The sequence below is a fragment of the Pholcus phalangioides genome, unplaced genomic scaffold, assembly GCF_987345545.1.
Source record: "Pholcus phalangioides strain wild (caught in Gottingen) unplaced genomic scaffold, Ppha-v1.0 ptg000015l_1, whole genome shotgun sequence".
In the NCBI taxonomy this organism is placed as follows: domain Eukaryota; kingdom Metazoa; phylum Arthropoda; class Arachnida; order Araneae; family Pholcidae; genus Pholcus; species Pholcus phalangioides.
The window spans coordinates 70551342-70577758 of record NW_028301608.1 but is presented as its reverse complement, the minus strand read 5'-3'; the positions used below and the strand labels follow the sequence as shown (position 1 = coordinate 70577758).

Below are 26417 nucleotides of genomic sequence, written 5' to 3'. Positions count from 1 at the left end.
GGGACACCAATTTGCATACTTTTGGTGGGTCCCCAGACTGGATATATCTTTTGCTTCCGCTACCGCAAATTTTTCAACGTTAAAGCAGCAAGAAAACAATGAGATCAATCAAGGGCCCCTGGAAATGGAAACTTTTAACCTATATGTGGAATCCCCCCCTCCAAGTACCCTGACCTTGTGTGTTGGGAGCACTGCTGTTGTGTGTATATTATACATATACATACCTCTCGGCATGACCCCCCCCCCACAAGGGCGACAATGATTATCATCACTTTTTGATTTTTCACACTATAAATTAACCCATAGCTGCCAACTTTTGAAAATGGAAATTTGGGAGATTTTCGCGCAAACCCGTATTTTATGTAAAAACCACTCCCTAATAAATACAATAGGGATTTTTCCAAATAAAATAGGGATTTTCCAAACATAAAAGTTAAAGCGTAGGGAATAAAATCCCTACTGAAGTCAAATTAAAATAGGGATTTTACACACATGGAAGTTAAACCCTTGGGAATAAAATTCCTACGCAAAAAACAAGTGAAATTGGAGGCCAAAACTTCAATGATGTAAATATAAATATTGTGTTCAATCAGAAACGCTGTGAACAAACATTCTGCGCGAATGACCCCAAAATCATCGGAAGATGAAGGAAAAAAGCGCCAATTTTTTAAGAACACTGACTTTTTGTGACACTTGCTCGATGCTTCTTTTTAAATTTCACATGAATGATGATGGCAGTCTTTCCATGCCCGATGTTTATGTCCGTAACACAACTTGTACAAAAAGGAAAAGTAGGCCCTCTTCTGGAACGTTTGATGAAAGGAAATTCATCGGAATAAGTATCTTTAAAATTGATTAAATATGTTTTTGCTTATCATTATTCATGCTTTGTTATATCGCACGTACGTAACTTCAATAAAAGAAATTTTGACCATATACGCGTCACTAGAATCTTCGATTATTATCCAGGACTATTGGCTGCTAAGCCATTTCCCTCCACGATAAGACAAACAACTTTCTTCTTACCATCAGAGGGCTTGTAAAACTTCCTTAAAAAGGGAATTTCCCCATTTACGACGTGTGACGTCATTTCGAAAGGGAAAAAAAAGAGGCTTCATGCCCCACAAGAAATTCCTTAGGGATTGTTTTCATAAGCGGGGATTTTTTTTAATGAAGTAGGGAATTTTTAGGGACAATTAGGGATTTTTGTTATTTTCGTAAAAATTCGGGAGATTTAAGAACTTTTCGGGAGGTCGAGAGATGAAGCTAAAATTCCGGAGATTCCCGAAAAATTCGGGAGACTTGGCAGCTATGAATTAACCACAGAGGGGCCCCTGAAAAGCTGGTGTGGCTTGCCATCTAAATTCCAGTCTAAGGGCTCTGCTGTAGGATGTAGGAGCCTCTCGGTACATGCACATAACATGGGTCAAATGGGTCCCGATATGTGCTACAGTTAAATTAATATTTGACTCAAAATCATAACCAACTTCCGTAACATAAAATCGTCACTAATTTCGGTTGCTTAGAAACTGACCCTTTTCGAGTTTGTGATTTTATATTATAGAGTAGATGTACTTATTTTACACATACAAACATTTTCAAAATGTATAACCATTATCCTTCGTAGTCTAATAATACACGAATTTTCTTGTGGTAAACTGGTTCAAAATCACTTTCGTCACTTGAAGATACTACCCTGCACTCGTTTAGAGTTGACTTTTTTTTAGTTACCATGTAGTCTGTGGTCATTTTTTGGGACGACTGTTGTTTCACTAGACGCTTGTATATGTCTCGGTAGCCAGATATAAAAGATTGAAGCCCTTTTTGTAATTTTGAAGTTCTTTCAGAATTGCCATCGATTGCAAGAAAATGACTTTGTAATTTACTGCAAAGTTGGAGTCCTACATAGATTTTATCTGCTGTCATATAATCGGGTTCTTCTTGCCCATCAGTAACATCTGTTACGTAATTTATAATGCCATCATCCCTTACGGTTTTATCCTGAATCATTTTGACAACATCATTTTCACTGAAAGTATTAAAATGTTTTTAACATTGATGTGTTTTCGGTTGCACTTCAATTGATGACACATTCCGGCCAGGCTGGTTTCCAGCATGCATTTAATGTGTGTTGTTTTATTTCAGTAATTGCTGCAGCAACGTGATTTATGCAGTCCAATATCAAAAACTTTTTCCAAATTTAAGTCAAGGTTATTGCATTGTTTTCAAGTTTTTCCAAAATGTTTCTAAAAGTTAACTTCACGTAGTGTTTCTTAAAAGCTGCGATTTTGCCCTGATCTAATGGTTGTATAAGGCTTGTCGTATTGGGTGGTAAAAATACTACTTTCACATTAGGGTGCTCTATACAAGGATGACTGAGTGCATTGTCAACAATTAGCAACACATTAAAAGGAAGCCCCATATCAGTCATATATTGTTTAACTTCTGGATCGAAGCAATCGTTGAACCATGTTATAAAAACAGCTGTTGTGACCCATGCTTTTTTATTAGCCATGAAATGGACTGGAAGCTAAGCTACATTTTTGCCCTTTAATGCACGTGGGTGCAACGATCTATTTATAATAAAGGGTTTTAACATTCTCGCTCCAGATGCATTACTACAAAGTAAGAATGTTACTCTATCTTTTGAAGCTTTAAAACCACTTGCAGTTTTCTCGGAATTGGCAATGAACGTTCGGCTAGGCATCTTCTTCCAAAACAACCCAGTTTCGTCACCATTAAATACTTGATCCGGGCAATATCCACCATCTTCAATAATTTTTGCTAACACTTTGGAATAATTTTTAGCGGCTGTATCATCAGCGGATGCAGCTTCGCCCTTTATCTTAAGATTGTGAAGTGCATGTCGTTGCAAAAACCTGACTAACCAGCCATTGCTTCCAGAAAATTTCGGGCTTCCAATGGGAGGCGATGAACTAGACGGCTCTAAATCCTTCAGCTAAAACCGTATAGCTTTCGGTTTAATTAATTCTCCGTCAATGGGGATTCGTTTTTGAGTCAATTCTTGAATTCACAATATCAGTGCCTTTTCCGTTTTCTTCAAAATCAAAATATCTTCATATCAAAATATTTCTTGAATACGATGCTCGTTTAGAGCTTTCGTTTGTGGCACAATTACTAGATTTATTTATTTCACCTGCACGTTTTTGTATGCCTCTTATAGTGGATTCACCTAATCCAAATTCTTTACCAAGAGCTGTGGATCCTTCATCTTCTGCTATTCGTTTTAAAATCATAGTCTTAGTTTCTAAGGAAATTGCCTTTCTCTTCGATTTGTTTTTGCCCTTATTCATTTTCAGGGATTATGTTGAAAAATAAAATAAAAATCCTCAAAATTTATATCTAAATAGAAAAAATAATAAATTTACCTTCAATTTACGCTTTGAAATGAATCTTATCTTAATCGTCCAGGAATATGAAAGCACTTTGAATTATATACTTCAATACATATGTAATGTAATTGGCTGACGCAATACTTATGTAATGTGATGAAATACCAAACATCGAAAAAACTAAATGGCCGATCAAACCTACTAATTTTTTTTATTGATAACTTCATCAATTATGTTTTAATTTGATTGAAATTTTCATATACCGCACAAAAAAAAAAAAAATCACATAAAAAAAGACTTCCCAAAAACAGGTTTGAGTGTATTACATATCCAAGTTCATGGTTACATTTTCTGTTTGCGGTTTCTTGTAACATTTTAATATGTGAATTGCGCACCTAAATGCTTATATAAGAAAAGGCATTCAGAATTATAAAAAAGTGTGTTTTAGATTCCAAGAAATTTATCACAATTTTGCTCCCAAAAAAATCATTAAAAAATACTTCAAAATGTGCATATTCCAAACACTGCACTATGCAGCAATTTTTGGAATACATAAACTAACCATACCATAATACATAAATTTTAACCCGAAAGCAACACACTTTCTTCGAAAACGAGCAATTTTCCAAAAAAAACATTTCCCCCAAAACACCCAGGTTTTTTTTAGCCTAAACACCACGGGGGGGGGGGGGGGTATCTATACCTGGGGAGCAAATTTGACAACCCTGGTCAAAATGGCGGTCATATAAAATTTCAAAAGACAGAAGTCGCTGCTTTCAGCTCAAAAAAGTAACTTCAGCACGAAAATAAGCAATAAAGGCCATCATGTTTAAAAAGAAATTACTTTTAATGGAAAAAGTTACCCATGCCAAAGAGTTTATGTTTCGTGTTATGAATGTGATAAAGTATTTTAGAATCATCATACGACTAGTGTATGGTTGACAAACTTTCCCTATGCAATAAGAACAAAACTAATGAAGAGACATCAATTATAAACGTAATTGAAATGCTTAAAAGCATTTTTAATCATGCTGTTTCTTTATCATTGTCAGTGACTATCTCGATAAGGTAGACAGAAGAATATTTTAAACAATCAAAATTTCAATTTGAATAAACATGTAAAGGCAACAGGTAAAAAAATTGGAACCAATTTTTATTGCACTCAACCTATCAACAACAGAGATTGGGCAAATATTGCTGATTCTTGTGACAAATGCATAGGTTGCCAATTCATAGTTGAAAAATCTGTAGTTTATCTTGTAATAACACATTCCACATCAAGGAAAATATATCAAACAAATAGAAGGGAAAAACCGGGAATTTTTTTAAATTGCGACAGGCGACCATATATAAATCCTATTTTCCAGGGATGCATTTTTCCGTCCTGATTTTTTTAGCAATAGTTACCCAACTTGCTTATTTTAACCATCATATTTGGTGACAATTACAGATTTTTCTTCCTCAAAATTCTGATTTCTTATCTGTTTTTAGAAAACGGGGTCAGCCTCAAATTGCAAGGACTGGAAAAGTTTTTTCTTTATGAATTTTCTATTGAAACAAAGCTCAATTTGTTAACTTTTAGGGATTTTTCTATGAAGATACGAAAAATTGGAAGAATTAGATTTCTGACCAGAAGATTTTAATAAGGCTGAAAAATCGGAAGGCTTCCAGGTAAATAGGAAGTATTGGCATCTATGTGAATGAGCGTCTTAGCGATTACAGATATTTGATGCCCTATTTTGAAGTTAATTAAGATGTCAAACATTAAAATATATTTATAATATAAACAGATATTTTGACAAGAATTTTCAACCAACAGATGTTTGTACATTCAATCCATCAGCATATAATGAGAATAACAGACAGCACCTTTATGGCTTGAATAAAAACAAAAAATAACACATACATATATAGCTTTTTATAATAATTTTTGTTTTTCGAAGTTTACACAAGTGTTTTGAAATTAAGCATTACATTATTCAACAAAAAATAATAATAAAGAATACGTAGGCAAATTTTTTAAGTAATGGCAGAAACAATGGGTTTTATCCTCTGAAAGGGGTAAAAACCATGTTTGTACCAGATGATTCAAATCATCAATGGTGAATGCCATGCCACTTGTGGTTCCACAACTTTCAACTGATCATCGCACTAAATAATATGATACTCAAAAACAAATTTTTAGCAAAATATTTGGATTTCAGAACTCACTTCATCGTTTGAATCTTCTCCACTCACTTCCTCAGAAATGTTGACAGCGATCTATAAGAAAGGAAGCAATATTTTATGAGATATAAAAAAAACTGTTCTCACATGTCATAAAACCTCATTAATGAAATTTAAAAATTTATTGATAAAATTATATATGATTAAGAATTTAAAAAAATTGAAATAATTCTAAATAATACAGACAACAAAATTACTGAAGTTTTGGAGTAAAATCCCACATCTACCATTGCCTCTTTCTGAGAGGGCTACAGAAACAATTGGTACCACTGTGCAAATGAAGTCTGGAGCTGTACTATTGTTCTCACCACCTAAAGTTGCGTTCATAAAAAGTCAAATGACCTTATTTTTCCTAAAATATTTTAATGCAAGTGTGCAATCGGTATATAAAGCATATAGATAAGATCCTTACCTACTAATAAAATACATATCTGAAAATGGACCCGTAATCGAATCATACACTTTGTTTATAACAAAAATACTTAAACTTATGAGATCAAAAAATATCGGACAATTCACAAGGATTATCAAACCATCAAAAATATAAACATAATAAATAACATATTTCTTCGCTATTTGATAGGGTACCTCAGGGCTTTAATTACTGCACTGCATCTGCGGGGCATCGAGTTCACCAAATCGTCAAATTTTTGATAGGTATTGTTTTCCATGCTTGCTGCAAAAATTTCAAATTTTCACCCAGATTAGAAAATTTCATAGCTTTATTTTACAGTGATGTTTAAACACCTACCATAGCTTCTCTATTGGATTTAGATTCGGATGATCCAAAGAACCCCCCACACCCTGATGTTACCACTACTGTGCTTAACTGGAGGAAACTTATCTCCTGTTGAATCGATGACTTACTGGCTGCCTAATATATCGTTGTTCACTAGATACAAGCATTTGGAACTTGGACTCATCACTCCAAACAACCTTTGCCAGGGTTCATACTCATTTTCGTAAAAAAATTTCCCTGACTTTTCCAGGTTTTCTAGTCAAATTTTCAAAAAATTCCAGGTTTTTTTTTTTAATCAAAAAATTGATATAAATTAATAAAAATTTAGAAAAAAATTAATTATATTATAAAATTATTTATATTATAAAATTATTTATATTATAAAATTATTTATATTATAAAATTATTTATATTAATTATAAAATTAATAATTTTAATTACAATATCATAATGACATCATAATCATAGATTTTTTTCCACGAATTTATGCTTTTCAAATACACCTGATGGAGAAGAAAAATGGAACACAATTAAGAAATGAAAGATTTCCCTTTTCGGCAATTTCAATGCCCACAAGATTTAAGCCTTTACAGTTGTTTCCTTTGTGACATAATTAGTCAAAGATGTAGTTGGTTTCACTGCATCAAAATTCTTTACAGTTGGCTTGCACTCGCGTAAGCGCTAGAACCGAGAAGTTACGCAATCGGGGGTTGTTCACTGAACTCTGATTTCACGTGCTTGGCATAGTTCTGGATAACTTATCTGCCCATGTTGCAAGTTTTACCGCAAAGCTGCCACCATGCTTTATACGGGTCATTTTTGACTGCTTCGATCCAATCAGCCTACTGACGATCCGCTCAGACAAGTTTTCTTACAACACATTGTTTTCAAATAAAAATACCCACGTGGAAAATCAAAACATACCCGTGCGTCATCCGTCGTTCCTAACTGAAGTCAACTTACGAAATTATCGTAACTGAGCTTTGTACCCATGGCTTTCTACGATGCGTAGTTATGATGTTTCTGGAAACACTCGAAAAAATTACGATAAAGTCGTAGCAATACGCTTTTCCAAGCGGACTTACGAAATCCTCGTTCCTCCTTGGCAGTATCTAACGCTTTTTGCGATATAATATTTTACGGATTATCAATATTTACGATGTTATCGGAATTCCCTTTTTCATCCCGACGGATGTTTTTCCCTCATTATTATTTTTGATCGATGTTTTTTCCCGATCAGACGACAATCGTGACGATTTTCCAGGTCGTTGTCTGAAATTTCCAGGTTTTAAAGCAAAAATGGGTCATTTTCCCTGATTTCCCTGACTTTTTTTAGTAAATTTTTTTTTTCCCTGACTTTTCCAGGTTTTCCCTGACCCGTACAAACCCTGTTTGCCCATTGTTTAGGAGTTAAACTTTGGTGCTTCTGAGCAAAATCAAGTAGGGTCTTGACGGAAATCAAAGGCATCTTTGACCAAAAAGACGAGCTTAAATAAGCGATAAATAAGTTATTTGATTACAATGACACTGATAGAAACTCCATAAACTGGAACAAGTTTTTCTTGGGCAACCAGAACCAGACTTTATGTTTACCTCACCTATACTTGAAACCGCTTCCAAACATCCCACATTGCCAATTTTGAAAACTTAGAAGTTCAGAAATAGAAATGTAGCTTTGCCCATCTTGAGATAATTTTCACCATCTGTTCTTTTGTTTCTAGAGAAATTTGTCTTTTACAAGGCATTTCCCTCACCTTTGAAGATGCAGGAAAACAATTTCCAATTAAAAAAAATAAAAAACAGCTCCAGAAACAAGAAAAATTCACATTGTCTGACTTTTTTTTAGCTTTGAATGAATTCTTTTTGGGAAAAGCAGCATATTATATATCCTTTCTTTTCCTATAAAATTACCTCAGTCATAAGAGTTATGTTGATAGTTGTCATACATTGCAATTCCAATTTGCCTTTCATTTAGAGGGAAAAAACTCATTGTCCACATTTTTTTTGAACACACCTATACTCTTCCTAGTTATGGACAGCAGGTGGGGTCTGGTGCCAAACTCTGAATTAATCCTTTATCTTTTCCATCAACATCATGGAAGTTAGTGTGCTCTTGTCTTTATAGATGACACACACCCCTCATGCTTCTAGTGTGCGATTGTAAAAAAGAAAGTCAGTTTGACTCGTACCACCAAATTGTAAACATGTCTTCCTTCTCTTTGCATTCCTTTCTCAACATATATTAATAAATTGTGTAAAAGTTTTTAATTTGTTTTATCTTGTCACTACAAGCATTGAATTCAAACACAAGCACTAAATTAGAAGCACTCTCAAGCACTAAGAATTCCATGAACACAAGTCACACTCCAGGTAAAACAAAATTGCATGTGAATGCAAAAACTGTGCAATATATCTGCTATTAATTACACTCACAGGGGTGCGACGTGACTAAGTACATTTCGGAGCAGCCTTGGAGCAGCAAAATTAAGGATTTGGAGCAGTTTTGAAGCAGCAAATTCAGGATTTGGAGCAGCAAATTCAGGATTTGGGGCAATTTTGGAGCAGCAAAATATGGGATTCGGAGCAGATATTTATAAATTGGAGCAGTGAAATTAACAAAAATATTTTCATTAACCCTCAACCCTTTCAAAATAAAACTGCACTGTCTTTTGTTATCAAATATCTTTTCGTCAGCTTGATTTTTGTTTTTGGTGTTTTAGGCTTTTGACACCTTGTTTGAAAGAGCGGCTATCATAAATTTTTTTGCACCCGTCTATTTAAGATGATTTTTGCTTACTGAGGGCACTATTTGCTGCCTGGAACAGCAGCACTTCAAATAAGCTAAAAAAATAAAAAAAATTTATAAGTTTTTAATTTTTTTATACATGAAAAGAAATTGGCGATTCAGCAGTCATTATCTGACGAGATTGGCAACCTGACACTCGTTATTTGGCGATATTGACGATTTAACGCTCCTTATTCGGTAACATTGGCGATATTCGGCAAAGTTTCTAAACTAACATTCGTAATTCGGCGGACAAAGGCATTGCAAACCATCTTCAGTTCCACGATCACAGACAATATCGGGGTTTCGCGATGGAAAGCCCGATCAGGGGCCGATAATTTAAGGCAATAGTTTAGGCATAATGGAATAAAACACGCTCTTCTCGTAAAGAAACGTTTCGTGGCTAGCAGGAACAAAAATTTTGTGGCGTCCTTTCCGAAATTCCGGGCATACTGAAGCAAAATTCGCTATTTGGCGCAGAAAAATGTGAAAATACGCTATTGGAGCAGGATGGCGCAAGATATTAGTTTTGGTGCAGTGCTGCGCAATTGGGGCAGAGTTCCCACCCCTGCACTCAATATGACCTCTTGATTTAAATAAGAATTAGAGATACGACAAATATTTGATGGTATTCTGCCCTTTTGCAAATAGTCAGTCCGGTCGAATAATGATTAGATCCCAGAGCAATATATGCCAAAATTCACTACATACATCACGGAACAATCAGTGCTATTGCAAAACAATTTGGAAAAATTTCAAGAAAAATGTAGAAAACACTATCATGAGAATGTTTACTGCTACTACTTAACTGTACATGCACCTTGTACACATTCCTATATGGAACTTCTAATGAATTGGTTATATGCCGGTAATGTGCATGTGAACCTAACATGAAGTTTCTTTGTAGTTTGGTTATGTGTAATGCTGCTATCTGCCATCAATTTTTACAGCAGAGCATTTCTAGTCAGCTGAAGGCTCGTTGCACAACAATGCAAAACAATTGCTTTGAGGTAATTAGGTATTCAGCTGAATATCTGTGCAAATCTAAGCACAACTAATTTCAAAAATTATATTTATTGTAATTTTTTGCATAAATATATATATTAAAAGTACTGATTATATTTTATTCTAAGGTTTATATACTTTTCCGTGTAAAAGAGGTTATTATTTCACTGCAATTCTAGGGTGAATTTCTAGGATAAGTAAAATATGAACTGAAAATAGAATCCTACTGCAATAATGTGGAAATGAGCACAAATTACAAGTTCACTAGCTGAAGGATGTACCCAGAAAAGAAACGTGTTGAGCTACTGAAAGGGGCAAAGAACAGTTAGAGAGTGAAAATAATGTGTAATTTATATGACGCAATATTTTGAGTAAATTATGGTTGACATTTCCTTTAAGTAAAATTGTAACAAGTATTGAAAGTAGTGTAATATTTCAGCTGTATGACAGGGTGCCTACCACATACCAAGAGCAAAATTTGGTGAATTTTTTGGGGACTTTCTGGTGACTTTTTGCTGACAGTTTCTTGTTCGACATAATGAACCCTGATGGATGATTTTTTTCATATCTGAGGTTCCCAAACTGCAAGTCAGTCTGTGTTAATGAAATGAGGGGGACGATAGTGAATTTACATTATAAAAACCTTATAAGAAATCAATTTTAATCTTTTGAGACTTTTCATGGGGCACACACATGGTTATGATGTCAATACATATATACACAATGTAGTTTGATCCACTGTACAAATCTTTGATGCAGAAGGGAGGGGGTGGCTGCAGCAACTTCATGTTCCCACGTATCTCCACCCTAGTAAACACCGTCTTACAACACAAACAAAAATCAAATTTCTCTACCAGAGTCTTATTACTGAGCAAATTTTGATTTTTAATTTTTTTCAGCACCAGTCATTTTGTGCCCAAAATGGTTTATTCAAATTAAACCTAGCAAAGTCAATTAAAACTGAAACGTAGAACAGTCCTCAGTGGTTGAAACTAGGGGTGCTCAAGCACTCATGGTAATAGATGACAGTACACCAGAATTTATTACAGACATTAAAATTCCCTATATATAAAGCTCAAGACGAGTCAGCACTCACTAATTCGAAACGCCTCCACCAGTCCTGTTAAACTGAACATGTTACCGCTAAAGTGCAGAAATCAATTATTTTACAGATTATCTAGGTATTGTGCAGATTAACTAGGGCAATCCGTTAACGTGCCAAAAATTGTTTCATTTCACAAATTACCTAGGTAATCTGCACATTACCTACTAGGCACTCGTTACAGTAAAAATAAGATCTTTGCTGTAAGCTTGAATTGGCTTTTGGCAAAATTCTATGGCTCTTTTTTCATTAGCTAATTGTTACTAAATGACTGCAATTTTTTCTACAAGCATTATAAGTAAAAAAATGTTTTTCTCAGCGAGATTGGTGAGAATCAACCATACTTTACAGAGACCGGGCATCGATGCATTGGTTAAGAGGCTTTCGTTGTCATAGCAATGAATGTAAAAGTGGAGGTAGAGGGGGAAGGAGTAGGGAAAGGAAATGAGAGAAACAAACTTTTGAACTTTAACGATAAGGAAGCCGTAGGTAAAATGGTAAAATGTGGAAAACTTTTGATTCCGCACGTTAATGGAGTAAATCAGTTAATCTGCAGATTACCTAGGTAATGTGCACATTAACGGCTTTCGAGCTTTAGCGATGACATATACATTAGGCACCTCAGCTGTTAGATAGTCATTCATATACAGCACATATGAATCAGTAAAATTCAATGCTTTCGAATAGTTTTAAAATCTTTCTTCGGTCTGCATCCATTTTATTACTTTTGGATAGCAACCAGGCCGATCATTTAAAGTGCTTAATTAGATAATGTTTGAGATAATTTTCCACAAGACTTCGAGATTGCAAAACAAGAAGCGATTCAACGGACAAATACAGATTTATTTACAGAACAGCAATTTACAGACTAATTGTTAAGTTGCTAAGTTGTTAGAGAGCTAACAACTTTCTCGCAAAGTTTAAACACAACTGACTGAATCTCCTTGTGCCTCTCTCAGCCTTTTCTGAGCATGCCATATTGTGAGCGCTGCACTATTTACCCCGGAGAAACTTCAAGAAAAAGAACATTCCACAAAATTCTATTTTACAGTTTCCTAGTCGACGGCGCCATCATACGGACTGCCTGGAGGGGCGTTGAATCACTGTTTGGAGGGGCGGGACTTTCTAGATTTTTCTCTACATGCCCTGCCAGTTCTCTACCAATCGCAGTCATTTCCACCAAACCAAAACCGGTATCAACCGATTTCGATATTTCTGAGAGCCATCGAACGAATCGCGCCATCTATCGTCGATGGTTTGTAACATTGCCCCTCTCTTAGAATTGTTCGTCCCGACAATTCAGTTCAGCGGGTTGTCACTGTGGTAAGAGGCCAGTCTGTTGAAGTGGACCACCTTGCACTTTGAGGATGGTGTCTTCTGGATCCGAGCTACGACGTCGCTCAGTCTCTTCAAGACTCTGTAGGGTCCTTCCCATGACGTCTGAAGTTTCGGGCACAGTCCTTTCCGGCACTTCGGATTCCAGAGCCAGACGAGGTCCCCTTCCTTGAAGTCATGAGATGTGGCCCCCGCATCGTAGCGGATCTTTTCGGAGCCGATGTTGATCCTGTCTCTGGCGATTCGATGCATGTCCTCGAGGCGCGCCTGTAGTCCCTGGACGTATTCTCCCGGTAGAAGCAAAGCATCTGGCGGTTGCCCAAACAGCGGGTCAGCAGGCAGCCGAAGATCTCGTCCCATCAGCATCTGTGCTGGTGAAAATCTGGTGCTCTTGTGGACAGCAGTTCGGTAGGCCAGCAGGAAAAGCGGTAACTTTGTGTCCCAATCCTGTTGGTTCTTCGACATGAAGAGCGAGAGATGATTCAGGATGGTTCTGTTAAATCTCTCGCCCATGCCATCGGATTCCGGGTGGAGCAGAGTTGTCTGCGTCTTCTCCATGCCTAGAAGCTTGCACATGCCACCGAAAACCGCTGAAGTGAAGTTCCTTCCCTGGTCGGAATGGATCAGCATGGGGACTCCGAATCAAGACACCCAATTTCGCACAAGAACTTCAGCCAGCGTCACTGCTTCTTGATCAGGAACGGGATACACTTTCGGCCACTTGGTAAAATAGTCCATGTATGTCACCAGTATGAAGGATGCTGAATTTCATAGTCACCAGTATGTACTTGTGACCATTCTGGGTTCTGGGTAACGGTCCGAGGATGTCCAGGGCGATTCAACGTTGGTACGCGTTGGTACGGTGTACCAACGTTGTAACATTGGAGGCGAGCTCAGTTGCGCTTCGGAGGTCCTTCGTCGCAATTCTTGCCCCATTTTTCTACATCTGTCCTGGACTTGTCCCAATAGAACCGTTCACGGACCTTCTGGAGCGTCTTGATGATGCCGAAATGTCCACCGGTCGGGCTTCCGTGCCACTCTTTCAAAATTTCTTTCACACGGGATCTTGGTAGGATGAGCTGCCATATGAACGTTTTCCCGTCCTTCGACTCCCATTTGCGGTACAGCATGCTATCTCTCATCTCCAGAGAGTCCCAAAGCGCCCAGTATCTTTTGGTCGTTGGACTGGAAGAGGCAACGTTTTGCCACTTTGGTTTACTCCTGGTGGATTCTTTCAGGTCCATTATTGGTCGTATGTCAGGATCTTCTAGTTGGGCCTTTCGGGTGTTCTCATCGCTCCATGGATCATCACTTGAGACTTGCGATGTTACCTGTCTCGCTATAGGGTTCACGGCCCGTACTTCTCTTCAGCCTTGACGCAATGACAACAATTCTGTGGGCACGGTCTTCTCGATAGGGCGTCGGCATTCCCATGCGATGCTCCCTTACGATGCTGGATTTCCATGTCGTATTCCTGCAGCCGTTGTATCCATCGCGCGACTTGACCCTCTGGGTTCTTGAAGTTCAACAGCCAGCTAAAGGAAGCGTGGTCCGTGCAAAGGAGAGATTTTCGACCGTAGAGGTAGTGATGGAAATGTTCTACAGCTTTGACGATTGCGAGCAGCTCTTTCCTCGTGACGCAATAATTCCTCTCGGGTTTGGATATACTCTTGCTGAAGTAGGCAATGACGTGCTCTTTGCCGTCCATTTCTTGCGATAGAACAGCTCTGATCCCGTTGTTACTTGCGTCCGTGTCGAGGATGAATTTTCTCTCCCCTCGTGGGAACGCCAATATTGGAGCCGATGTTAGGGCTTGTTTCAGAGATGTGAAAGCCCTTTTGCACTTGTCAGTCCACAGGAATTTTTGTTTGGCTTCAGTGAGACGGTGGAGGAGTCTCGCTATTTTAGAGAAGCCTTGAGCGAAATTTCGGTAATATGTGCCAAGTCCCAGGAAGCTCCGAAGCTCGTGCACATTCTCTGGTCACTTCCAGTCTTCCACGGCTTTGGTCTTTTCAGGATCTGTCCTTATTCCTTCTTGGAAGATGTTACCCAAATACCTCGTGACCTAGTGTGTAAACAGACGGCATTTTGTCGAGCTCAATTTCAAGTTGGCATCTCTCAGCTTCTGGAGGACTTTGCTCCAATTTTCTAGATGTTCCGAGAATGTCCTTCCCATAATGATTATGTCGTCCAGGTACACGAGACACGATTCGTAAGACAGTTCATGTAAAACGGTCTCCATTAGTCGTTCGAAAGTAGCAGGGCATTGCACAGGCCGAATAGCATCACCTTGAACTGCCACAGTCCTTGTCCGGACGTGAAGGCCGTCTTTTCCCGATCGTTCGGGTGTATTTCCACTTGCCAATATCCACTCTTCAGGTCCAGGGTAGAGAACCACTGATGGCCGGAAAGTGTGTCAAGAGTGTCGTCGATCCTTGGCAGTGGATAACTGTCTTTCTTAGTGACGTTGTTCAATCTTGTATAGTCTACACAGAATCGTGTGGTACCATCATTGTTTCTCACAAGCCCGATCGCGATGCCCATGGACTAGTTGATGGCTCAATAATGTTGTTGACTTGCATTTCTTGTAGTAGTTTACCAACTTCTTCTTGCTTGGCAAACGGAAGTCTTCTAGGATGTTGTTTAATTGGTGAATGGTCCCCGGTGCTGATGTGATGCTGCGTTAAGCTGGTTCGGCCAACATCAGCTGGTGACGTGGAGAAGACATCTCAGAATTTTTCGATAGTCGCCTTTGCGCGCCTTCTCTGGTCCGGATCCAGCTGGGCATTTTCTATCAGGTTCTTGAATAAACTTCCGGAGTTCTCTGGTTGATTTCCTGATGAGTCCCGAACCACACACGTGACGGGGACACACTTAGCGATCTCTTCACCCTTCCGAATCTCCTTCGGCTTGTCGCTAATATTGACTACTCTGACAGGGACGATGTCCTTTGATGAATCCACCAGAGTAGCGGCAATCAGCAGGCCATTCTTGCTTTCGCTAGGGAAGTCCACTAGTCCGAGCTGAAAGTCCCTGGCTGTCCCATGGATGATGCTTTCCATTCTTGGTGGAATCGTGAAGTCCCGAACAGCCAATATTTTCTAGGGACGGATATCTTCGCTGTCGTACCCGAAGAGGGCGACATGCTCTTTTGGCGTGTGCAGCTGATTATTCTTCAAGTCAAGGGAGATCCCATATTTCCTGATAAAGTCCAATCCGATAATGCATGGGTCTTGAATGTCAGCCACGAAGACGGTGTGACGATAGAGGACCGCAGCGAATTTCACCGATGCTTCCATCCACCATGCACGGTCATCTTGTCCCCGGTAATGATCTGTAACGTCAGTGAAGGTGCCACGTATAAGAGTTGTCAGAATTTTTGAGCCACATCGTTCGGACGATGCTCACATTGGCTCCAGTGTCGATGACCACCCAGCAAGGAAATCTGTCAATTTCACCTTCCACATACATTCCATGGTCTCCGCTGCTCAGCTGCGAGATATGGTAGACACTTGAAGGGGCATCTCTTCCTTGCAGCGACCTCTGCCCCGCAAGATGGCCGCGTTTCAGTTTAACGGCTCGGAGCTCCGGGAGGTGTCCTCTCTCTTGGGAACTGTCATGGGGCAAGATCTTCACAGGTGGCCAGCCTCGTTGCACCTCCAGCACACCAAGGGCTTGTCTTTCCGTTTTTCACGGTCATCCCTGGCAGTTTTCAGGAATTCTTTCAATTTCCTGATGATGTCCGCCTTAGCGTCATCCGCAACAGCAGTGCGGACCACTCATCGCTCTCGTCTCGAAGCTTGATGGGCTGCTTCAAACTTCATGGCGTAGACAAGTGCAATTTTCACGTCCTTGTATTTGCCCAAACGCAGTGCCTGCTGGATGTCGGGGTCTTTGACGGAATGTAGGGTCAATCCATCCCTGATGTCCGGCGGGCAGTCCGGGTAAGCCAAGTGTGAGAGCCTTTCAATGTCCATGGCCAGTTCTTGTAATGTCTCTCCTGCTTTCTGCTGCCTGGTCTTCAGTTGCAGCCTGTGAAATTCCTAGAGGTAATTTTCGCCGAACCTCAGCTCGAGCGCATTCGTCAGGGCTGCATAGCTAGATAGGTCCTCGGCTGCAAGCGTCTGTAGAACCTCGGCAGCTACACCTTGTAAAGCGGCGGCTAGGTGGAAGTCCTTGAATACACAGACCCATCCGTTCGCAGAGGCGATCATCTCAAACTGGGTCTTGTAGATAAACCACAATGTCCTCCCTTCATACGTGGAGGGCTTGATGTTAGGCCGGGTGACGTCAGCTATGGCCGGCAGGACCTGCCGAGTGCCCGCGGAGAACGAAGGCTCTTGAATTTTTTTTCCCAGCTCTAGTATTCACTTTGAAAGCTTCTCGTTGACCGCATTCACCGCTCCCTCCACCGCGCTCACCCTCTCAGTCACAGAGTTCATCTCCTGGGAGAGCTCTTCTTTTACTTCAGCGACGGCAGCAATGGGCGTATTGACAGCGGTGCCGTTGTCTATGACGGCAGCAATGGACATGTTGACAGATGCGCTCGTAGCCTTTATCCTGTCATTCACGGCAGCAATGGAGACGGAGAAATCTTTCATGGCTGAGCTCGTTGACTGGAACTTCTCTTCCATGCCTGATTTCATCTGGCCCATCACAGCCATCAGTTGGTTCAGCTGTTCTCGCATTTCATTCATGTCCATTCTCCTCGTTTTCATGCAAGTCTTGAATTATCCCACCTCTGACACCAAATTGTTCCGGATAATTTTCCACAAGACTTTGAGATTGCAAAAACAAGAAGCGATTCAACAGACAAACACAGATTTATTTACAGAACAGCAACATTTACACGGCTAATACACACAGGCTAATCAGAGAGCTAGCAACTTTCTTGCAAAGTTAAACACAACTGACTGAATCTCCTTGTGCCTTTTCTGAGCAAAGCCTCCTAGATACTACAAGCCTGAAACATGTTTTCGTGATGTCACAACCCGGGTCCTACCGCGTACACGCTTTGCATTTAAAATGCTACCAACATATATTTTTTTTGACAATTAGAAAGAAAAATTAAAGATTTTTTTATTGCAATTATTACCTAGTATGGTATACGGAAAACACTGAATGTTAAATTAATGAATAATAAAATTATAAAAAGAGGTAATTTAACAATTATTAAAAAAAATAGGGGTTTCACAAATTCTCTGCCAACACATATTTCTAGGTGTTTTTTTTTTTTTTTTTTTGCTCCCAAGCAAACTTCGACTTTTCATTTTTTTATTTATATGACATTAGAATTTGTATTTAATATAAAAAAAATACACAGGCAATGTACAAAAATAAAAAGAACAACAATTTCATTAAAATATTTTTTATTCACTGAGCTACATTCATATTATCAATTCTAATTCAAAGGGAATTAGTTGCTGCTCTAAATATAAAATTTTTGTAAATGTTCAAATTTATTCATCTATGAGGAGAACTTCGAAAACACATTTCAAAATCCTGATGGGATTTCACATTATGAAAAGTCTCTTGTTGCACTAATTTATAAAATTTCCATAAAATAAATTTTAGTTTTTAATTTTAAATGGTGAATTGTGAACACTTAGAAATAGATATTCAACTAAAATTCCAAAAATAAAATGTTAATATGGGATCAATGTTTTTTTTAAATATTAAGTTTCAAAATGAAAAAGATATCTCCTGAAAAATGCAAAACATTTTTTTCATGTCTACTCAAAATGCATACACACTTTTTTTTTTAAATACTCCAAATTTAAAAAATAAACTATTCAATGCAATATTACAATTGTTTTATAGAAGCAAGTTTCTTTTAATGGAGGAGTTCTTTTATGAGGTGTCATTACTTTAAGCATAGCAAAAGCTATACTCTAGTAGAAATATTAAAAATACTATTTAACCATTGATTTATTCTAAATTTTTTACACGTGTTCTTGATTATATGTGCTATCCTATGCTGGTATAAAGTTTTACGCATCTTAGATACTTAATTTTTTGTAAATTTAAAAAAAAAAAATTCATTAAAAACAGCTTGGGCACATGATGTACATCAATGTAATTGAATAAAAATTGATTAAAAATAAAGGAAACTTTTCAATTCATGAAATGAAGCAAAAGGTTGAGATTTCATTGACTCAATCTTATTCAAAATTAAATTTTAAAACTTGACTAAAAATTTTTGGAATTTGAAATTTAAAATTTAATTTTAAATAAGATTGAGTCAATAAAATCTCAACATTTTGCTTTATTTCATGAATCGAACAGTTTCCTTTATTTTTAATCAATTGCATTAATGTCATGGTATTTTATCATGCATGCAAGATGATTTAATGCTTTTTTTTTTGAAAATTCGCAAAAAGTTAAGTATCTAAGATATGTAAAATTTTATACCAGCACATACAATCAAGAACACGTGTAAAAAATTTGGAATAAATCGATGGTTAAATAGTATTTTTAATGATATTTCTATTAGAGCATAGTTTTCCACAATGTTAAAATGTACGAGACCCCTTAATTGAAGATTTGGTGTTAAAGTTACATTTTTAGTTTTTATGTAATTATTGAGGAATACTTAAGATATTATTTTGACACAATCATGAGAGACTTACCTTGAATATTTTACCTTTGAATATTATACTGATGTTAAACTTTTAATTGAAGCTTTCTTATAAAATCTTCCAAGCTTAAAATAATAATTACACAAATTTTGGCCATTATCAAACCAACTAACTTCTCAATTTCAAGAAGTTCACAACTTCAGCACTTTTCGTGTTAGATGTTTCACGTTTGAATTCTGTACCATACGCTAGGGCACCTACTTTTTGTAGCAATACTTGAAGTAATATGCATGAGGTAGTATCAGTTTATTTGAATTCCTCACAAAGGGATATGAAGCTGGATTGGTGAAATAAAATATTGATGTTCATAATATCATTTCTGAGTAATAGCGAGCAGCTTTCATAAAACTCAGTTCCAACTATTCATGCAGAAAGGATAAATTCACTTATTTTACCATGAAGTACTCTGAGTTTTTTCCTAGGAACCACTCATAAGAAGACTCGGCTACAAGATGATTATCGAGCGAGACAGTGACACTCTTTGAATTGCTTTTCATTGATTTCAATATTTTTCCTCTGGTGACTTTCTTTTAATTGGTAACTTTGTCGTTCCTTTCTCAGTACGACGAGGGTTCCATTCTGTCTTTCGCTTCCCCTTGCAGTTTGACCTACCGCTGCAAACACAGCGGCACCAAGACACCTAAAAGAAAATTTAAAATGTTATAGGTGTAGCATTTATAATATTCAGCATATAGGCAACAAAATTGTTGAATTATAAAACATTCTGAATAGTGCAAGAATGCTTACACAGGGAAATGACTCACATTTAAATTTAATGGTTTAAAATGCAAGTTGAATTTGCAAACTATATTATTTATTTAAAAAGTAGCCTATCCCTTCATTAAATTTCACGTCACTCAGCACATTAATATTTGTATTTCTAATTCATTATAGACCTGAGAAATGTGATTTACTCAATATTAAAAATTTTTTTTTATATATATTAGATCTGGAAAATGTGCTCCCATGATTAAACAAGTGGATAAAAACTGCTCAATGCAGGAGGAAATAAAATTTCGGCACGAAACAGCACCGAACATATCTACTTTCAAATTAATTACGCAAAATAAAGTCAGAAAAAATAAATATTTCAGATGTATTGACTGAATTGTGTACAAATAGCTACATACCTTTTTTTTTTACCTGTCGTCTGATGATTATCGAAGTTCTCGGCTCCTTTTTACAATTATTTAAACAAAATTTCTCCCGCTAATGTGTTACAACAAATAAAAAAGCAATAACAATAAGTAAATAGTAAAATAAATATTAAAAACTTGAAGAATTTAAATCAAATATGACGATAAATGCAAGTGGATTGCTTCGTTAAAAGCATCCAAAATAGCCACGCTACAGACCCGGATTGTGACGTCACAACCTCGGCGGAGTGATACATTACTGCTTGTACATCTAGGAGGCTTTGTTCTGAGCCTGCCATCTTGTGAGCGCCGCACTATTTATAACCCCGGAGAAACTTCGAGAAAAAGAACATTCCACAAAATTCTATTTTACAGTTCCCTAGTCGACTGCACCACCATACAGACTGCCTGGAGGGAATTGAATTACTGTTTGGAGGGGCGGGACTTTCTAGATTTTTCTCTACACGCCCTGCCAGTTCTCCACCAATCACAGTCATTTCCGCCAAACCAGTCATTTCTGAGAGCCATCGAACGAATCGCGCCATCTATCATCGATAGTTCGTAACAATAAGATAAATTTCTGTTTGGTGCAAGTGGGTATGTAAATAAAATTATGATACACATGGTCAAATGAAATATCAAATGTTCTTCCAATTATTAGATCAGGGCTGCACACTGTAAATCTTCGAAGATTTACATGGCCTGGCAAGCATGTGACTTACAATAATATATGCCAAAATCAATATTCTACATGATCAAAAAATATTACTAAATATATTTACTATATTTGCTTTCACCGGGAAAAAGCCCCTCCTTGTACTATAATTAAAAAAAAAAATTTTTTAATTTATAAAAACTTTGTTTTTAATCAACTTAAAGTTCATTTCAGTACAACACTGCACAGCACACTAAGGGTTTAAGTCACATAAGCTCCTGCATAAGTATATGTTTCTCTACCCAAGGGGGTAGAGTGCTTTTAATTTTCAACCAATAAATTTTTTTCAATAAATGGGGGAGGGGCAATAGGGAGATCACCCACTCACCCGTATCCCCCTATGCCCCCAAGGAACTTGGGAGATTGAATATTCATGAATTACCAAGAGTTTAGGCCATGTAATCCGTCCCTGCATATGCCATTGAAAGTCAATACAGACGTCTGGCAACCCTAGACTCTCCCACTACCCCGTAATGTTTTCGTCGTATTGGAGTTCTTTTGGCACCTACGGATGTGAACATAGTGCATCTGTATTTCAGATTCTGGAAACTAGCATTGTCTGATTGGTTAAAAACCGGAATTTCAAGTTAAAAAAAGTTTAAATTTGGGTTTTTTACCACTCAGACGAAGAGGGTTTCCAGAATCTGAAATACGGACACACTATGTTCACATTCTACGACGAAATATTTCAAAACAAGATCTGCGGGGGCGTTCACACACGTTGAAAATGAGTCCTAAAAATGTAAAACTATTATTGACCATTTCAAGTCATGTGCACGATGGCTGTGTTGCATATCTAAGCGTGGCGATGCATAGCAATAGTGGACTCAAAACAGCAAAAGAGCCTAGAACATCATTGAGAGGTGTGAGTGACAATTAGTTCGTCTCACCTTTTCAATGATCGGCGCAGACTACAGATATTAATTAATATTTGAAATACAATGTCATTCGTTTTTATTTCTACAGTTGTTCGTGATGCATGTAAGGAAACCCGCAACTCTACTGCTTGCTTATCGGAGAAAGAGGTGCTCATCATGGTGCTATTGGTTTTTTTCTTTTTTATCTCCTCCCAGTTCAATTCTCGTGGGACGCTATCATATGCCTTGGAATCGAGCTATCAAATTCCTCGCTCTCAAAGTGGACTTGTTCCTCGTCTCCTGGTGTCATCTGGTTTTTATTATTGATCAAGTGGCCGTATCACTGCTGGTATAAATTCACTGCTCTCCGTGAACCGTCAAGATACAGAATAGATATTCTTTCAAATATATGTTATATTCATTTTTATTTCTACAGGTTAGTCCCTTTCACATTTTTACTTAAAACTGGTTTTTGATTTACATCAATCGGTTAATTTTTGTGTCGATCCCACATCTGAATCTTTTTGTACAATGTACTTATATTTGTTGCTCCATCAACCTCTTTTTTAGTATATTGTTCATTGAAAAATCCCTTTCAATCTAATACATATAACTTCTATTCAAAGTTGTTTTATTCAGCACCACTTCCGTATTACCCGTATATCCTATACTCTCTCTTGGCTTGCTTTTACTGGCTGGAGATATCAAATCCAACACTGGTCTCAGAGTCAACTACTTCCCAACCCACTCTCAAAACAGATCAAATCTTCCGCCTATAACTACCACACCATCAGATAATTGCTCCAATTCATCCATTCTTCATAATATTCAAGATACCCAAGTTATAACTATTCTAAACCAACTTACCCTTCTCACCCAAAAACAAGACTCATTCAGTCATCCGCTAAATGGATTATGCAAGCGTCTTAGTGCAGCTGAGGAGAAACTTTTTGCGTAGAGGAACTTCAAAATCCCTCTGATCTCTCCTCAAATCTGTCCGAACTAAAATCCTGCCTCACCAACAAAATTATCGATTTGGAGGACCGTTCCAACCGGGACAACCTGATATCAGGGCCTTATTTGTGTTTCTGCCGACGGCGGGCAATGCAAATTTTGCTGCCCCCATCTAGCTTCAGTCCACCTTCCCCCCTCCACCCATTTCATACCATTACTAATAAATCAAACAAACAAAAGACAAAAAAGTGATACTGTATTTAGTTGCGCCTAAATTTTATTGTACTGTCCTGAATTTGTATCCTTTTCTGATCCATATGATTTCCATATGACGGGGAAGGGCGGAGGGGGGGGGGGGTGCACTCAACCTCCGGCCTGTAGGCGTCTACACATCGATGGAAAACTTTAAAAAAAAAAGAAGATAAAAATTCTTAATCTCTTATTACTTATTGTGGTAAAATGTACTCGTATACTTTGATTCATACTAGTAATTTTTAATTTAGACTAACAGAGCAACTGTTTGAATAAGTAGCTTTTCTTCAAATCAGAACTCTATTGCACATTAATTTTACATGTACATCAAACTTAATTTTAGTGTTTGAATTCTTCATCAGTAGTTCATGATGTAACTACAGGGTAATCTCAAACACTTTTGGCTTGATGGAGGGGAAAATTAAACAGAAGACCAATTTGGGAAAGAATGTCTAATTTTTTTCAACAAAGATATTTTGTTTAAATTTGAAGCCATAAATTAGTAGAGTCCATGCTTTCTATGATTATTTATTATCCCTGTCCATTGCACTTTGACTTTAACTTAATTAATTTGATTCTTTGATTTACATAATTTTTGATTTCCTTGCACTATGTATAATCTTTGACGTTTCAATAAATTTTTGTTTTGCCGGAGATGACGTTGCTTCTTGTGACAGAGCTTGGGTGTCTCACGGTTTGTCCAGTTACTCCAATGGAGCCCATGCAGAAATGAGATCTAGCCTGAACAGTCCCCAACATTCCAAAAACCTTATTTGGCAAATGAACTTCCCCAGTGTAACTTTCATTACTTAAACAGTAAAGGATTCGGGATTATTGTGTTCTTGATTGCTATATACAGCTATTTCCAAGGCCAATATCTCCAGGCGGGATACCCAGTGGAAAAAGGATCATGGGAAACCCCATTATGGTACGAGTATATTGTATAATGTTTACTAATTCCTCACATCATTTCGATTTTGATGAACTCTTTTCCCATCGAAGGACATAAAAAATTATAAATGTTATTCTTATATTCCTATTCTCTGCGAATGAAGCCGCCTTCTTAAGCGTGGGACTTGGAGCAGCCGCACAAAATCACACACCTCTTAGGGTGACTTTGGATTAACGGCTTTAGAAAAATATACAGCTTACCACATTGTTTTGGGAAACAATGACAACACCACATTTTTTTAAAGGGGAGAAAGCGGGTTTACATTGGTTGACTGAAATATATCGGTTGAGTAAAAACCTTAATACCAGAATTTACGTTGGAACAGCCTCGAAGTTTTTTAGGTGGACCATTCAAAAGTTTTTCAAGGGCTGAGTCTCTTAACCAGTATTTCAGTGACTTCTAAACTTTTTCCATCCGCAGTTCCCTTCACCTAAAAAGAGGGCTTGATCAAAAAAAAAAAAAGTTCAGAAGAAAAGAAACTAATCCAGTCATTGCAATATAGTCTGGGAAGAGGGCATGATGTCAATTCATATATAAATTAGATCACTCGGCTCTACCTATGACGCTTGGAGGGGGGGGGGCAGTACCCATATCTCCCTAGATCTTGAGCACAAACCTGTCACCACGTGCTGAGCAGGAAGAATGTGTCGTAGGTCTTCAATATACAGGGTTGTATAAATAAACCGACACTACACAGACGTATGTAGCATCCATTGTGATATGATGGAGGTATTTTGACGAAACTTGGTATATAGGATATAACTATGGACCATGGAGGAAAAGAAAGATTTAATATAAAAAAGTTCAATGTTTGACCATCAGGTGAAAAAGTAGTGTTTTTTTTTTTAATCGCAGTTGTTTTTTCCCCATGGTACAAATAACGTGTACATACCAAGTTTCAATGAAATAGGTCGCGCTACATAGGGTGAACCACAACGGGAGCTACATAGGTCGGAGTAGTGTCGGTATAATTAAGTTGAGTAGTGCCAGTTGAATTTTACTGTCACCTCTGACCTATGTAGCGCCCGTTGCGGTGGTAGTATTTTGATGAAACTTTTGTATATATACGTTATTTGGACCATGGGAAAAGATAACTGCGATAGGAAAGGGGAAGGAGTGTTGATATACGTGAAATCATGTTTGAAGGCTAGAGAGTGTAGAGAAGTGATACTGAAACTATATGGGTTGAGCTTGAATACAAAAGACATCATAAACTTATTGTTGGGGTTTGTAACAATCCACCAAATAGGGATTCAAACTACATCACCAAATTTCATGATGAAATTTCCTACATGTGTAAGAGTAAGAGGGTTCTCATACTTGGTGATTTCAATTACCCAGGTATTGATTGAGAGAACCTTTCATATAGAGATCAGTATGAAAGAAACTTTAAGTTAGTGCTCGATAATTTTTTTGTATCAGCCTGTATCAGAAGCCACTAGGGGTACTGCTATTTTGGATTTAGTTCTCACTAGTTCTGAGGATCTTGTTTGACATGTTTCAGTAGGGGAAGAGTTTTCTTCCAGTGACCATTGCATCATCAGATTTCACTAACTTTTCCTCAGGTAAGGTTGATAACAAAAGACTGGTTCCTTGTTTTCGAAGAACTAACTTTGATGTTTTGAGAGGAAGGTTAGCGGAAGTTTTTAAAGACCGGTTGCATTCAGTAGGGGTAGTAAGTCAATGGGAAGAATTTAGTACGAAACTGCCCTCTGTTTTGCGGAAGGCCATACCCTTTGTTTGAAAAAGGTGTGTTTGTACATCGCACCCCCTATGGTTCACGGATAGCGTGCATAACCTTTATCTTGAGAAGAATTGAGAAGAAATAATATTATTGAAATAAAACTATATAAACATGTTTCAAAATAAGAGATAGAGGCAGGTTTGGCGAATTCCCCAAGGGTTCCCAAATATTGTTACAAATTGAAAGGGTGAAAATAGCTTTGTCGACCAAAAAAAAATGTGAACAGTAATAGACAAAAATAGATTCTGCATAGGTAAAGAGTTTTTTCCTTGGCTCGTCTCTTTGCCAAATCCAGATTTTAGTCATGTGAAATTGTCACGATCAGCAACCGCAGATGATAACCACACAACCATAGTGGCTAGATGACAAAACTATGAATATTTTAGCTGGAGTTTTTACAGATCCCGTTTTTTTCCAACGATCTCCGAAAAATTTAAGTAACTGAAAAGAGTAAACCAATCCCCTTTTCGATTCCTCACAAAGGCACGTGTGCAATCTTGTGGGAAATAAAGCGAATTTACGACATAGATATACTATCTTTGAACGCAGGTTGGTAGCCCTGAAAGTACCGTTAGTTTTAGTATATAATCTGCAGGAGAAAAAAACAATATCAGAAATTGCAAA

At 37.6% G+C, this 26417-nt stretch overlaps 1 protein-coding gene across 2 annotated transcripts in view; it reads right to left on the bottom strand.

Annotated features, from left to right (window-relative positions):
• LOC149076634 (pescadillo homolog) overlaps positions 1-26417 on the bottom strand; it is a 270201-nt gene that overhangs the window by 121941 nt on the left and 121843 nt on the right. For both annotated transcript variants that reach the window (XM_089244245.1, XM_089244246.1), the window contains exon 8: positions 5565-5615. In XM_089244245.1, the coding sequence (XP_089100371.1) occupies positions 5565-5615 (51 nt within the window). The remainder of the gene's footprint in view (positions 1-5564; positions 5616-26417) is intronic.